General features: G+C 43.3%; 3 protein-coding genes across 3 annotated transcripts; 2 read left to right on the top strand and 1 right to left on the bottom strand.

The window, feature by feature from the left end:
• Positions 1-2348: 2348 nt before the first annotated feature.
• Positions 2349-3390, bottom strand: MELLADRAFT_86230 (uncharacterized protein; the record flags this gene model as incomplete). Its single annotated transcript, XM_007409715.1, has 3 exons — positions 2349-2371; positions 2447-2543; positions 2614-3390. 3 exons carry the CDS (start codon positions 3388-3390, stop codon positions 2349-2351), a joined length of 897 nt encoding a protein of 298 aa, XP_007409777.1.
• A 994-nt stretch (positions 3391-4384) lies between these two features.
• MELLADRAFT_86229 (uncharacterized protein) lies at positions 4385-8724 on the top strand (the record flags this gene model as incomplete). Its single annotated transcript, XM_007409844.1, has 11 exons — positions 4385-4702; positions 4787-4908; positions 5033-5261; positions 5322-5509; positions 5603-6113; positions 6246-6505; positions 6681-6978; positions 7434-8073; positions 8145-8228; positions 8303-8413; positions 8477-8724. The coding sequence occupies 11 exons, from the start codon at positions 4385-4387 to the stop codon at positions 8722-8724; spliced, it is 3009 nt and encodes a 1002-aa protein (XP_007409906.1).
• A 2663-nt stretch (positions 8725-11387) lies between these two features.
• MELLADRAFT_63024 (uncharacterized protein) lies at positions 11388-13164 on the top strand (the record flags this gene model as incomplete). Its single annotated transcript, XM_007409845.1, has 3 exons — positions 11388-11502; positions 11588-11658; positions 11749-13164. The coding sequence occupies 3 exons, from the start codon at positions 11388-11390 to the stop codon at positions 13162-13164; spliced, it is 1602 nt and encodes a 533-aa protein (XP_007409907.1).
• Between the last annotated feature and the right edge of the window lie 386 nt (positions 13165-13550).

The raw sequence follows: 13550 nt of genomic DNA, 5'->3' as shown, positions 1-13550 counted from the left end.
TAGGTTGGGGCTCAGCGGACTAAGAAGGCATTCAATAGAAGATACAATTTTGTTACTTCAATTCAAGACTAAATGTATATTATGATCATATTAAATGAGCCAGTAGAATGATATTACATGAATAAAGAAGGAAGTTTTTTTATAATTAAAATTAGAACTAAAGACAATAAAAGAATCGAGTAAGATAAATAAAGTAATCTTAATCAAAGCGAGATGAGAATACAAGAGGAGGGAAGATAAACTAAAAAGAAGTGGGGAATGTGAGACAAATGAGGTGATGAAAGGTTTTAAGTTGAAATCGAATCAAGTGAGGTGGAGATCGATTGATAGGTACCTAGAGGACGATCGAGGAAAGAAACAAATAAATTAAATGAAAAAGAGTCAGTAAAAGTTTAAAGAAAGGGTCAGATCGATAGAGAACTCACAGTTAGAAAGTAAAAATAGAACACTGAGAGATGAATCAGTGATTGATAGCGAGAGAGAGGTAGGATGAGGTGATGGGGCATGAGTGCGAGTGGGGATTGCATATATGAGGATGGGAATCAATCGAGTGGGTACCTAGAAGGAGGATGGAGGCAAACAAATTTAAAAGAATCAGATTGAAACTAAAAATCAAGAAGAGATATAAGGAAGTAAACTTACTAGAAGTTCAAATCCAAGAAGATCAAAATTAAAAGAGAGGAGTGAGACCAACATGCAGGCAGTCGAGATCGAGATCGATTGTAGGAGGTGAAGATTCATGAAGATCAAGATGAAAATCAATGCTGAGAGATAAAATTGGGTATTACATTAGTAAAAGTATAAAGAGGAACATAGCAGGGAAGAGAAAGTAAACGTACGAGTGATGGGGATCAATGGAAGATGTGATCGATATAGTCAAAAGCAAGAGGTGCTGGGATAGAAGCTTAGAGTTGAGAAGGAGATAGATTAAAATCGAACGAGGGGAATGGATCGCGGTGGTAGAAAAAACAAGGGTGTAGAAAGAGGTGCTGAGGATCGATCGATCTGAATCCTACAGTAAAAAAAAAAAAAGACTAGATCAAGAAGAGGAAATGAGGTGATCAAGGTAGAAGTAGTACTCAGGCGTGGAAGAGAAGGAATCAAGAGATAGTTAGTAAATGATAAGAAAGAAGAAAAAAAAAAGGATGAGTAAGAAGAATGGGGACTCACCTGAATAAAAAAGGGAAACCTTATCGAAAATCAAAAGAGAAAATGGACTTGATGTGATCTGAGCAAAGTTGAGTCCAATCGGCGTACAAGTAGATGAAGAAAAAGGTGGGCCTGGTTCGTGTTCGTTTGTTCGAGAGAGAAGTGTGTTTTTTTTTTCTTTTTTTGGTGATTCATCTAAGAAAGAAAAAGAAAGAATTTGTCGTTATTAAGAAAAATAAGTCTCTGAGTGATTGATTTTAAAAGAGTTAGCGTATTATTGAGAGTGTTTGTTCTTTTGAAGAATTAAAATTAAATCAATAACGAGTCTTGTTTGAAGTGTTTTGATTGTTGTCTTTAAGCTTAGTTATTCCTAAATCAAATCAGTGGAGTGATAGTGTTCTTTTAGTATCTTGAAAGATTGAAATCGGTGGTGTTTGCTGAGCTGGGACAAGAGTTCATTAGTTATTTTTTTTTATTTTTTTTATTGCTATATTTCACAATACGTGAAAGTCCTTTACACAGACCTAGCCAGATCCTTGGTTCAAATCCCTCCTAGACCTTAGCCATTTTTTTTAGAAAGTTTTTTTTTCTAGTGTAGTTCTGCTAAACTTATACTAGAGTTTAGAAATTTTATTTTTCTTGATTCTATCCCGTCTCCCTTTATAAAAATTATCTAGTTTTTTATTTTTGTTCAATTAGTTTTATTATTATAAGTAGTAAAACATTACGTCTAACTCGAAACTTACTTAGTTTTGTGTTAATTGTGTGTGTACAGTTGGTAGGGTATTGTTGGATTCCGCGGAATCTTGAGGTTCTTTTAGAAATATTAGATTATTGTTACGTGATAGATTTGTGAAGGGAGAAAAGTTGTTAAGAATTGTTCCGGTGTTAATTTTTTTATTATTGAACTTTTAGTTAAAGGTTGAGGGCAGTCTACGACAACCATAGTATCATCCGTGTGGTTATTCCTTCTGCACGGTGATTCTTCCCCTCTCCAGCTCAGCCTACGCCACACAGCGTAGGAGTTCTACACCGTATCATTAGGGATAATTTCGTCATCAGCGTTGAGATCGATTACTATTGATTGTTTTTGAGGGAGGCGAAGAGCTTCCATTGAGGTGGCCTCATCCAGATCCGCCATTGACTCGATGTTGTCCAGGGGTGTCGCTGATGGTCGATCAGCCATCACCGCATTGAGTTCATAAAAGTGCGGGCACATATCCTCAATTTTTTCTGAGGTTCCAAGGGGTTAGTTTGAGGTGTACAATTCAGAGACACAATCAAAAGTTTTTCTTACCATCATAAGACTTTTCTCCAGGGTACCCGACTAACCCACCACCAGTCCTCTTAGTCTCTTCAAGGGCCAAGCGATATTTTTTCTCGATTTCACGTACCTAGCCATAATGAAACCAAACTGTTAGCATCTGGATACTAAGATTAAGCATGATAACATAGATACTTCACCTGGCAGCAGCAGGAATCAGCTGTCCTGCCAGTGATTCCCCTTTCGATTAAAAAGGTGGATATCTCGTCAGCGACTTCTTTCTTCTTTGAATCTTTCGCACACCATCTGTTGTAATTTCCAGGGACAATCACCCATTCTACAAGTATGCTATAAGCTGATTGACCATTCTCATTTTTATGCATCAACCAATAGCGATGGTAATCAGTCTCAGCATTGGATTCCGCGACACCGTTTGAAGCCGAAGGTTGGGATACCGGAACCTTTTCGGAAATTGGGCCCTCGGTAGGCTTAGGCTTGGCTTTCCTGCCTCTCTTACGCTTTTCCGGAGGACTGGGTATGGGAGTAACCGTAGCAGCTGGTGCAGGAGCTGGCACAGTGCTAGGTTGAGGTTGAAAAGAGGGCACCGGCATAAAACTTGAAGGTGAATAAGCTTGAGATTGGGATAGGCCGTAAGGGGTCTCGTAAGGGGTCTCATAAGGGGTCTCGTAAGGGGTCTCGTAAGGAGAACCATGAGGAGTCTCGTAAGGGGAACCGTAAGGCACTTGATGGTGTGCATCGTACTGAAAATTATCGTAAGTAGGGTGATGTCCGTAAGAAATGTGGGAGGAAGGCGTGGATTGGTAACCCAAGGCCATCTCAGGCGTAGAGTTCGTTGGCGGACCAGAATCTAGGGAACCGTGTTGAACGTTAACATCAACGCGCTGTGATTGAACTTCATCCGGAGGGAAGATCCGTGGTAAGGGTTGAGAGGGGTAGCATGGACGTGAGTGGCCCATTGCGATGTATTGGGTAGGGAGGAACTCCAAGATGCGTGGGGGGAGAGGTCAGCTGGACTTCAAGTTCGGCACTCCAAGTTGACAAATCCAACTTTGAGAGACCCCCCAAAAACTTGAAGTTGAGCAAAAGCAGCTCGCTTCGTACAGCTCATGTACGAACTTATGTAGATCTCATACAAGCTCATACACTCATACACTTCATGTACAAGCTGTACGCAATTACAGAGTTCCAAATTCTCAACTTCAAATTTCCAACTCCAAATTTCTGTTTTATATTTGAACAAGTCTACTGTAAACCATTTACACTCAAAGTTGGACGTGAACCTTCGGAGTGTACTTTTTTAAAATTATACCATGAAGATTGAAATTTGCACTCGAACAAAAACTCTAACAAAAAGTCCTCCGATCGGCACTGCACTGACGGCATATCACCGGAATCACCGGAATCACCGGATCCCCTTTCTGGAAGTTCATATCCCCAAATCACCTTGACACCATCTCAGCTAATACCACACTAGCTGCTACTTTTAAAGAATCAACGTCTCCTACCGACTACATCACCACATTCAAAGATCTCAGCCAATCCAACTATCTTAAACTGACCACATCACGATCTTCGAAGCTATCACTCAATCGACCTACCTGGAACTGACTACATCTCCGGATTCCAAACTATCATCCAATCAACCCATCCTAAACGGACTACATCTCAAGATTCGAAGAAAATTCATCTTAAACTGACTACATCACCAAACGCAGGATGACAACTATCATCCTGCGTCAGCGACTCCCTGGTGTCGATGGCTACCCCCAACCAAATCCATCTAATTACTTTGGCCGCACCCCTTCATCATCTTCTCCAACGGATTCATCTCAGTCTCTCCAAGAGTTAGAGTTATCCGTCTTGATTTCACTCTATCGATCCTTCCAGTTCGATTTTGATCATTCTTACCAACTCTATCCCTATCAATACTGCCATACTTCAACGTTTACTATGTCTGAATACGATTCCGAGAGCTCATTAGACTTACCTGGTCCCCCTGAAGGTGCTCCTTTCTCGCAATACCCAACTCAGACCGCCTTGACTTCTCCATTTGATCCTGTGGTAGCTACTATGCCGTCCACTGCTCCTGATTCAAACACCACCTCACCCGAGAAGATCAAGAAGAAGAAGCGTAATCGACCAAAGAAGACTGGCAAAAAATTCAAAATCCCCGTACCGGCGACTGGCGAACTCAAGACTTACATTGACCATGGCTCCCAATGTGATGGTCAAGGGTATCCAATCTGGCCCAACGGTGAAACTGTCTATGTTCGCGAGCCAGGATGGGGCGATTGAATCACCAACTTTGGCCACTTCGCTTTTGCTCACACTCAAAGGGTCCACGGTGCGAAGCATGGGCCTTGGAAGACGACTTGGTATACTTGTCTTGGGGTACTTCACTGTGACGACAACTTCTGCGACTACGCTGCGCCGCCACCCACTGCTGAGGGGAAAGCAGCCCAGGCCATCGAAGAGTAAGTGTGATCAATGGCTTTGTTATCTTCTTTTGATCGATCGATTTCTTTCTTATCTTTTTTCGCATCATCTTCTGTGACTGTTGAATCTCACACATTCTTTCTTTTCATTTGCATCATTTAGTCATCCGGAATGCCCTGCTGTGGAATGCAGTGGCAAGCACATCTGGACCCAATGTACTCAAACACATTGTCGGGTGGATGTCGAGAAAGCTACTGGGTGGGCGGTCCTTCGCCACTCTGGAACTCACGACCACATCTGGCCAACTCCAAAAAAAGCCGATCCTCTGGCTATGCTCGACCTCACCAATGAGTTGGTCAAGAACCCAAAGGCTGGGCCTTTAGTTCTGAAAGTAAGTGATAGTCTTGGACGCTTTATACCTACGTGTCTGACTTTAGCTGTGGGTTTCCAGGTCGGCCAGGCTGGCGCTAGCCAAACGATCACAGCTCCTCCAATCATAGAGATCCACCCGGCTTTTGCAAACGCAGGACGCCTTGGCTACTTGAGACGCAAAGTGCTGGTAGCAAAAGGACTTATGCCCGAGAAAGAAAGTCTGGGTGGGGGGGATCGGTTGATCATGGACCTCATGCACTGGGGCAGGTTGGTCAATCCCACATCTCACCCAATTATATGACACTGATTGTGTTTTTGTATTCGCTTCTTTTTTGGTCTTTGTTTGGTCTTTGTCTTTAGAAACGGCCTCAGATTGATTTCGACGTCCCTTCTAGGGTCAAACGTACATATCACTTTCCAGACAGAATGGATGGCTGAACAGATTGTCCGACGCGACCAAAATGGTAAAACGTACTCCGGAGGCTTTCTCTCCGACGTGACCTACCGGTTTTTTCACAACGGCTACCTCTTAACGACCTCGATGTACAGTGACATCATGACCCGATGGATCCCAATCCAGCTCACCTGGTTGTGGGGCCTTGAGACTGCTCACTATAGGGCCCACTTTAAGACACTCCTGAATCAGATCAAGGACGCCGATCTCACTCATCACGAACAAGATCTCCTGACTCAACAGGTTGTCGACTTCTCAGTTGCGCAAAAGAAGGGCTTCATTGAAGCTTATATGGAGGTATTCAACGAAGCTGACCCAGGTAAGGCTTTGGATAAGCTGAAAGGCTGCCGAGAACATTATCGTCAATCAATTACTCGCATCAAAAAGAATCGCAACGTGGTCGATGCGAGTCAAGTGGTGGGTTTTCAACAACACTCACCTTCTCATTCTGAAATCTATTCTTATTCATGACTTCTATTCCACTTGCATTCGCCTCATCTCACTCCTGTCTTATTCCATAATTCGTTTTGATAGAATAACTTTGAAAAGCTAGCGATGGATCTCCTTGAACCAGATAAGGAGGGTGGAATGAAACTAGCCGAGAAATTTGATCAGATCGGTCGACTTTTTCCAAAATCAAAGGCCTGGCTCGACTGGTGGAACACGGCGGACATTCACTTGATGCTCTTTTGTTCTCGCACCCGCTTACCCCTTGACGATCCACCACTTGAAGGAGAAGAAGTCGATGACGGCTTGCCTGACACCACCAATGGTCAGGAGTCGATGCATCGACAATACTACATCATATCGTGAGTTTCTTTGGTCTCTATCTGTCTGACATTTGTATTCAACCGTAACTGACCTTGCCGCGTAATGGAAAGCTCTGGCCATTGTACCCTTGTTCAAGGTTTGGTCCAGTTGCTTCTCTTTGTGGAATCGTTGAACAAAGACTTCAACCAGCTCCGGCGTGGTATTCCCGTGAAGTACGGTAGCAACTGGGAATCTGTGGTGGAAACTATGGGGTGGTCGAAAGAACGCACTCGACGCCAACCGGACAAAAATGACGCACGTCCTCCGGATACAACAGATTCACTCATTCGACCTAAGAAGGCTGGCCGCCCTGCTGGGTCAACCAACGTGCACCGCGACCCTTTCTCCTCGTACCAGTCTTATTCAGCCAGCACCGAGCCAGGAAAGCAAAACCGCTGCTGGGAGACGGCAGCCATGGAATCACTTTTGCCAACATTCTCTCCAATGTGGATGGAGGGTTCCAACGGGAAGAGTAAGGATATCGTGTCAAAACTGATACGACACTTTTCTTCAAGGCTCTCAGCTGAGATGCATCGGGGATCTCACCTCAAGTCTGTCCTCTCGCGTGGCCTCAAAGCTTTACAATCTGCTGTACAACAACTCTCTCCGGGATCTTTCGTGACTGATACCTTCTGTTCCGCCGACGGCTTCATTGAGCACTTGCTCACCTCCAGGCGTAATCAACCCTCATCAATGGGACGCTTTTTCTCTTACCAGATGGCATGTGACTACCAGTGCACTCAGTTTTCTTCTCATCAAACTTCTGAAGTCTCGATCCGAACTGTGGTGGTGCTTACAACCGATCTCTTTCACGAGGCCAACTTGCGATACGCTGAAGTCTTGAAGCTTATCGCTCTCTGGCAGACCGACGGTCTGTTCTCTTTGAACCCACGATGTTGCCCGACATGTCTTGCTGTCCATCGGCAGCAAGATACGACTTCGATGCGACCCAATCCCTCTAACGACACTGACATCGACATTCTCACTACTGATCCTTCCGGTGATGTGCCTCGTTTGTACGAACGAACTCGTTTGGACTTCACCACGAACCCAATGCACGTTTATTTCCACCTTGGCGGTGTTGCTGGCCTTTCCGGTGACGATCGGGCCACTTTCATGAACGAGATGGAGTGGCCTGAAGTTTTGAAACTCAATGACATCGAGTATACCATTGTTTCCCGTGGTTTTTGGGCCTACAACCATTACTGGTGTAAATTGGTCAGGTATCTCAAGGGTGTTCGTGGGGTTTGGTTTTTTGATGATCGCCAAGACGATGGGCGAGCACAGCTACTCGGTCGAGAGCTCAGCTTGCTTTCGGGAGCGCAACCATCAACCAGCTGGCTGGTCTACTCTCGCAAACCAAGCACCGACGAACAGAACGTTATTGATCGTGGTATAGCCAAGATCATGAAGGCGAACCCTGATCCTCTCGGTGATATTCCATTTACCTCAGCCGCCGACTTGGAAGGTCTTGAGGAGCAGATCTTGGAGGTGTCTGCTGCGACTCAAACACTTTCTGGCTCTGGCTTTATTGGTAATAAAGCGAAGGAGGCTTTTTCATCATCAGGTATGTTTGATGACGCTTATCTGTTTGGGTTTAATCCAATCCGAATGGTTAACATAACCTCTTAATTGCAGCTCCGCCTCCTCTCCCAGCAGTCAAGATCGAACCGGATGTCAAGGTTAACCTGGCGAAAGCTATGGAAGCTTTTTCATTATCAGGTATGTTTGCAAAATGTGGCCATCTGTTAGTATCTAAATCAAGATATTAACATGTCTTGTCCTTCTTCTCCCAGCTCTGCCTGCTCCCCCAGCGGTCAAGATCGAACCAGAACTTAACGAGCGTCTTGTGAAAGCCAAAGATGCTTTGGCGTCTGTGAAAGCGAAGGAAGATCTTGAGTCATCAGGTAGCATGTTTTTTTTTTAGTTTTTGTGGGTGAATTCACGTAATTCACGAAGGTTTTCATCAGTAGTGAAGACCGAACCGACCGACACAACCAATTCCGGCAATGTATTGCGCCTTTGTATCAAGCGACCACAACATGATAGCCCGAGCAAATCCCCATCCGTATCTCCTTCCAAAGCCGTTGTGGTCAATGGCAAGGGTGCCACCCAACCCAAGAAGCGCGCCAAAGCTGAAAAAGATCAACAGAAATTACCGGAGGTAATTCAGGCAAAGCCGAAGGCTAAGGCCACCAAGGGCAAGAAGAAGAGATAAATTGTCTTTGTTTCAATCCTTATTTCACAAATTTTAGTTCTAATACAAGTTGTTAACCAATCATCTACTTGGCAATGATCGTGACGGTAAGCACAGGAGTCAAAGTTTCCTTCTTACTTCTCTCTTTTTGTTTGTTTGTATCTTTTGTTGTTAGTTAGGGGGCCTTGTTGACGTAATGTAACTTGGCAAATAAGTGGTGGAAATCCATTGTGAGGCGAGTAAACACACGCGGAGTACACACAACTGCCTCAACCGCACTCTTGCGCGCAATTTGAACAGTAAGTGAGGTGTAAAATTCGACAATGCCACTTTACACTCTCATCGGAACTATTTTTTTCAAGTTCAAATTTTTTTGATCACTAAGTGATGTGTAAAATTGTAAATTGGCGGTACGACTTTACACTTTTGCACTCCAGTGATTTGCAAAGCTTATTGAGTGCAAAATCTAGGAGTGCAAAATTGGAATTTGGCCTACGAAATTACAATTTTGCACTCCTAGATTTTGCACTCAAGATTGAGTGTGAAATCTTTGGGTGTAAAAATCTAATTAGGGCCGGGTCATTTAGGATTTTACACAGAATCATTTACACTTGATTTTTTGCACTCGAGAAAAATCGAAATATTGAGTGTAAAATTCTACTTGACCCCCGTGTAGATAGATTTTTACACTCATCCGATTTTACACTCAAAATTGAGTGTAAATCGTTGAGTGTAAAAATCTATCGACCCATTTTCAATTCATTCGGTGAGCGAGACCGGATGTTTTTGATTGATCATGTTTTCAAAATGAAGACATCCCGTGATCCAAACGCAACTTTGTAGTTATCAGAAGCAGAGAACAATAGACCTAGAAAATGGGAGGAACCATATCTCTTACCGCTGAAGCCTGCGCGTAGATGTAAGGGACCAACGCAGCGTAGGGATTGATATCCGGGGGGAGTGCTCTTAGAAAGGCCGTGATATTTGTATTGACTGTGTCGACCTTTCGATAGCGGACAAATAAATAAAAACTCCATGATCTGCAGGCGGTAAGATTCTTTCAGTGAAACTCACCATTTCTCGAAAGATTCCAGTATGATAAATAATGCAAGATAAAAAACTATGATGATGAGACTGGAACAAGAACTTGGATGTTGTATAGGCTTTTTGTACTGAGTCGAAAAAAGGCCTTGCTCCTCTAATCAGCGAAATCTATGCCTTGGTCTCTCCCCTATGACCGTGAATTGTCGACTACTCGATCTCTGTGATCATTCTCGTTAAGGTGAGGCCTGATGAGGACGAACTGAGAGGAAATGACACGTGACATGGGACGCCTGTGAGCTCATGTACCCAGCTCGTGCGCCTAAGTGTTGAAGCGCGCGCAGTGTGATGGTATGTATCATGGAGTTCCATGAGGAGAAGCTCGCAAATTTCGTTGATGGAAATGAAATGAATCGATAACATCGGAAGATAGTGCTGTTGGATTTCATAATAGATTCCAAGTGTTGGAGGTTGGAGCTCAGAAAACTTCGGAGCACCCTGTGTAAAATTCTCCCACTTGTCTTTTACTAATTGAGAAACTCAATCAAAAGCTCTCTTTACCTTTTACAGAAATCCTTGCCAAATTGTTACCTTGCCTTGTAACTTCAAGCAGGGCGAGACGAAGAAAGAAATGCAATGGATTATTATTTTAGAGTCTAGACAGGACTCTCTAAACTGCAGTTTGATTAATTACGACGAAAGTATACGAAACCGTCGGTCTCTTGACCATTCTTCCTTGAGTTTCGAATCGGTTAATCGACCTTGTGATGAGAGGCCTACTAAGCTTAAGATAAGCCCCTCTTTGCGCGTTCGCCGCGCCCTCGCTACCAACTTCAAATCGCTCCCATCCACGGCTGAAATCGTCTTTCCGGGTTCGGTCATGTCAGCGCTTATCATATTGAGACACACAACTCGGCGGGACGCTAGAAATGTCATCTCGGTTTTTACGGCGGATCGCAGATCAGGCCCCACAGGTCATCGAGGAACCGGATTGATGAGAGACGATGCTGTCCAGTACCATCCATTCCGAATCGAATGAAGTACATGTATAGTCCGAGTCGATTCTGCTCAGCATATCCTCAGGCAGGAAAACGTATTACGATGATTCCTTGGTTTGGAAAAACGTTCCAGCTGACATATTTTCGCTTTTGGAAGCTTTTGATTTGGGAAAGTTGACACGGCTCGGGTCGAAGCACACCAATATCTTCCATAGGCTGATGAGTAGAAACCCAGATAGCTTTTCGATTTGAAAAGTAATCATCTTCTTCAACTAACGATATGACTTTCATTTGTGACATTTTCCATGATATATTATCACTTACTTTTGAATTCTGGCGAGGAATTAGCAGCCGCACTTTTTAATGGCCGAAGAACTACGCTTCAATGTTACGCTTGAAGTTGATAATGAACTTTTCTCGAAATGCGGTTTTCGTACGGGAACAAGCTTTTGCATTCCCTCACTGTGATCATAAAATGTTTCCATGCCATGGGACGAGTGGGTCAATATGTTATAAGAAGCTATCACCATTTATCCAATGTTCAAGTATTGATCAATAATTTCTATCCAATCATCATTCACAATAATCTACAAATCAAACTCAATACATCCATCAATCCTAGGCTCAATTTTAACCGTTGACAAGATGCTTGACCAATTACCCACAGAGATTCAAGAAGCAATAATCTACTATCTAATTGATTTGGATAGTCAAGGGCTCGTCCAAGTCCGTAATCCATACAGTGGAAGGAGTGGAACAGGTAAAAAGAATTCAGAACTTCGTCTCATGCAATACATTTCACCCAAAGCTAATTCACTGTTGATTGACTCCATATGATTTCACAGCTCGCTCATTTTTGGCACTATCTCAAGTAAATTGGAAACTAAGGCGTGTCTGCGAATCTTTTCGCTGGAAGGTAAGCACAATTTTTATGGACCATGTCCCTTGATGCACAATGGATACTGATCTACAATCCTTACGAAATTTGTTAACTTTGCACCGATAGACAATACGCTTTAGCCAATCACAAGATCTTGATGCGCAGGCGGCTCATTCAGATACGGAATACCTAACCAGAAATGTTCGCGTGTTGCAAGCTAGCGTACTTCTCTCCACCCCGGACGGCCTCTTTGACCAGACCTGTTTAAATACTTTTGTTCATCTCAAAGATCTCCTAGATCATTTGTCTCAACGCACGGTAAAGCATATACGTCTTTACACTCCTGCTGAGCTCGACGCTACCAGGATCGCCATACTCAACGATCCCGATAACTTACTCTCTAAACATCTCAGGCTCGCTCATAGACAAATTACGTCTTCTCTAATCAATTTTCCCCTTCTAACTTCTTTAGACATTAGCGGGGTTTGCTATTCTTTCATAGCTGAAGATGATATTGCTCAATGTGTTTGGCAACTACCCAATCTAACTCGATTTCGAGCTCATAGTTCAGAAGCTCCTTCGCAGCTTAATGATACTGATAGCATACAACTTGGTGAGTCTCTCGCCTCTCGTTGCTCATTAGAATATCTTTCTCTTGGATGTCTTCAAGGTCCAAATGAAAGATGGGCCAGACTCGACTGGAAGGGTCCTTTGAAGGTTCTATCTATGAAGTTCTGCTGGAACATTCAGAATGATGGGCTTTATGGATTCATATCTAGATTCCCGACGTTGAAGAAGATTCGGGTCGAAGGTCAAACCATGGAGCTTTCTGGCGGTTTCTCCCTCACTGATCAAAATCCATTTCCAGTCTTAGAGAGCTTTACTTTTTCGGGATTCGAAGTTAATCCCTATATCTTCAAAACCTTATCAAGCGCCCCTAAGCTCGAAAAATTCCACGTCCATCTCGCTAGGCCCCGAAAGGCTCTTCAAGAAATGTTGGATTGCATTGAAAAGGACACAAACGCTTGGCCAAGCTTGAGGTTGGTCATTCTTTCACAAATCTTCCCTCTAGATCAACAAAGGATCTCGCTTGAGAATTGGGGCCGTGAAAGACAGATAAGTTTCAAGTTTCATCACCGTCAGAACTTACATCAGGAAACCACCGAAGCTGAAGCTTTAACCGCAAACCCAATGGAAGTCGACGAGCAAAACCAAGAGCACATGGAAGCGGACGATGTTCCCCTGGGGGCTCTTCATATCGAAACCGTAGACACAGACACGGTAAATCCCCTTGATGAAGCGGAGACCGATGTACCAGCTATCGAAGGTGCAGTACCTGACTTGAACTTATCCAATGTTGAAGAACCAGAGCAAGATCTATCTGATGTTGATACTAACATTTCCGAGGAAGACTTATCTGAAGAAGAAGAAGACGATTTTTCTGATGACCAGAGTGAAATCTCGGTGCCAGGTTCAGACGATAGCGAGTTAAGCAAAGACGAAGATTGGACAGTTCCAAGTTGGATCAGAGACCATGAGTAAACTATCAATTTTCGAATTTATTTTACATCTTCAATTCTTTATGCTCTGTTTGTATATATTTTGTTTCTTCTGTTGTTTAGTTTTGTTACACGAGGAATATATTCAAAGTTTCCAATAACAGCATCCATGGATTTTGTGCTTCAAACTATGCACAACAATTTACGAAACTTGCATTCTCCTAGCTGATAATAGAAGCTGATACATATTTGAACACATTTTCATAAGGCACTCGACCCATTCACCAAGTACCAATCCTCCCTAATCCTCCCTTATATGTAGGACTTGATTCAAACCTATATCTCTCTTCCCTTCAAAACGTAGTTCAAAATTAAGTTTGAAGTTGAACAACCGAGTCCCGAAACAAGTAGCACTGAATAAGCCCATAA

Source organism: Melampsora larici-populina (genome assembly GCF_000204055.1).
Source record: "Melampsora larici-populina 98AG31 unplaced genomic scaffold MELLAscaffold_17, whole genome shotgun sequence".
NCBI lineage: Eukaryota > Fungi > Basidiomycota > Pucciniomycetes > Pucciniales > Melampsoraceae > Melampsora > Melampsora laricis-populina.
This window is presented reverse-complemented; position numbering and strand designations above follow the sequence as displayed.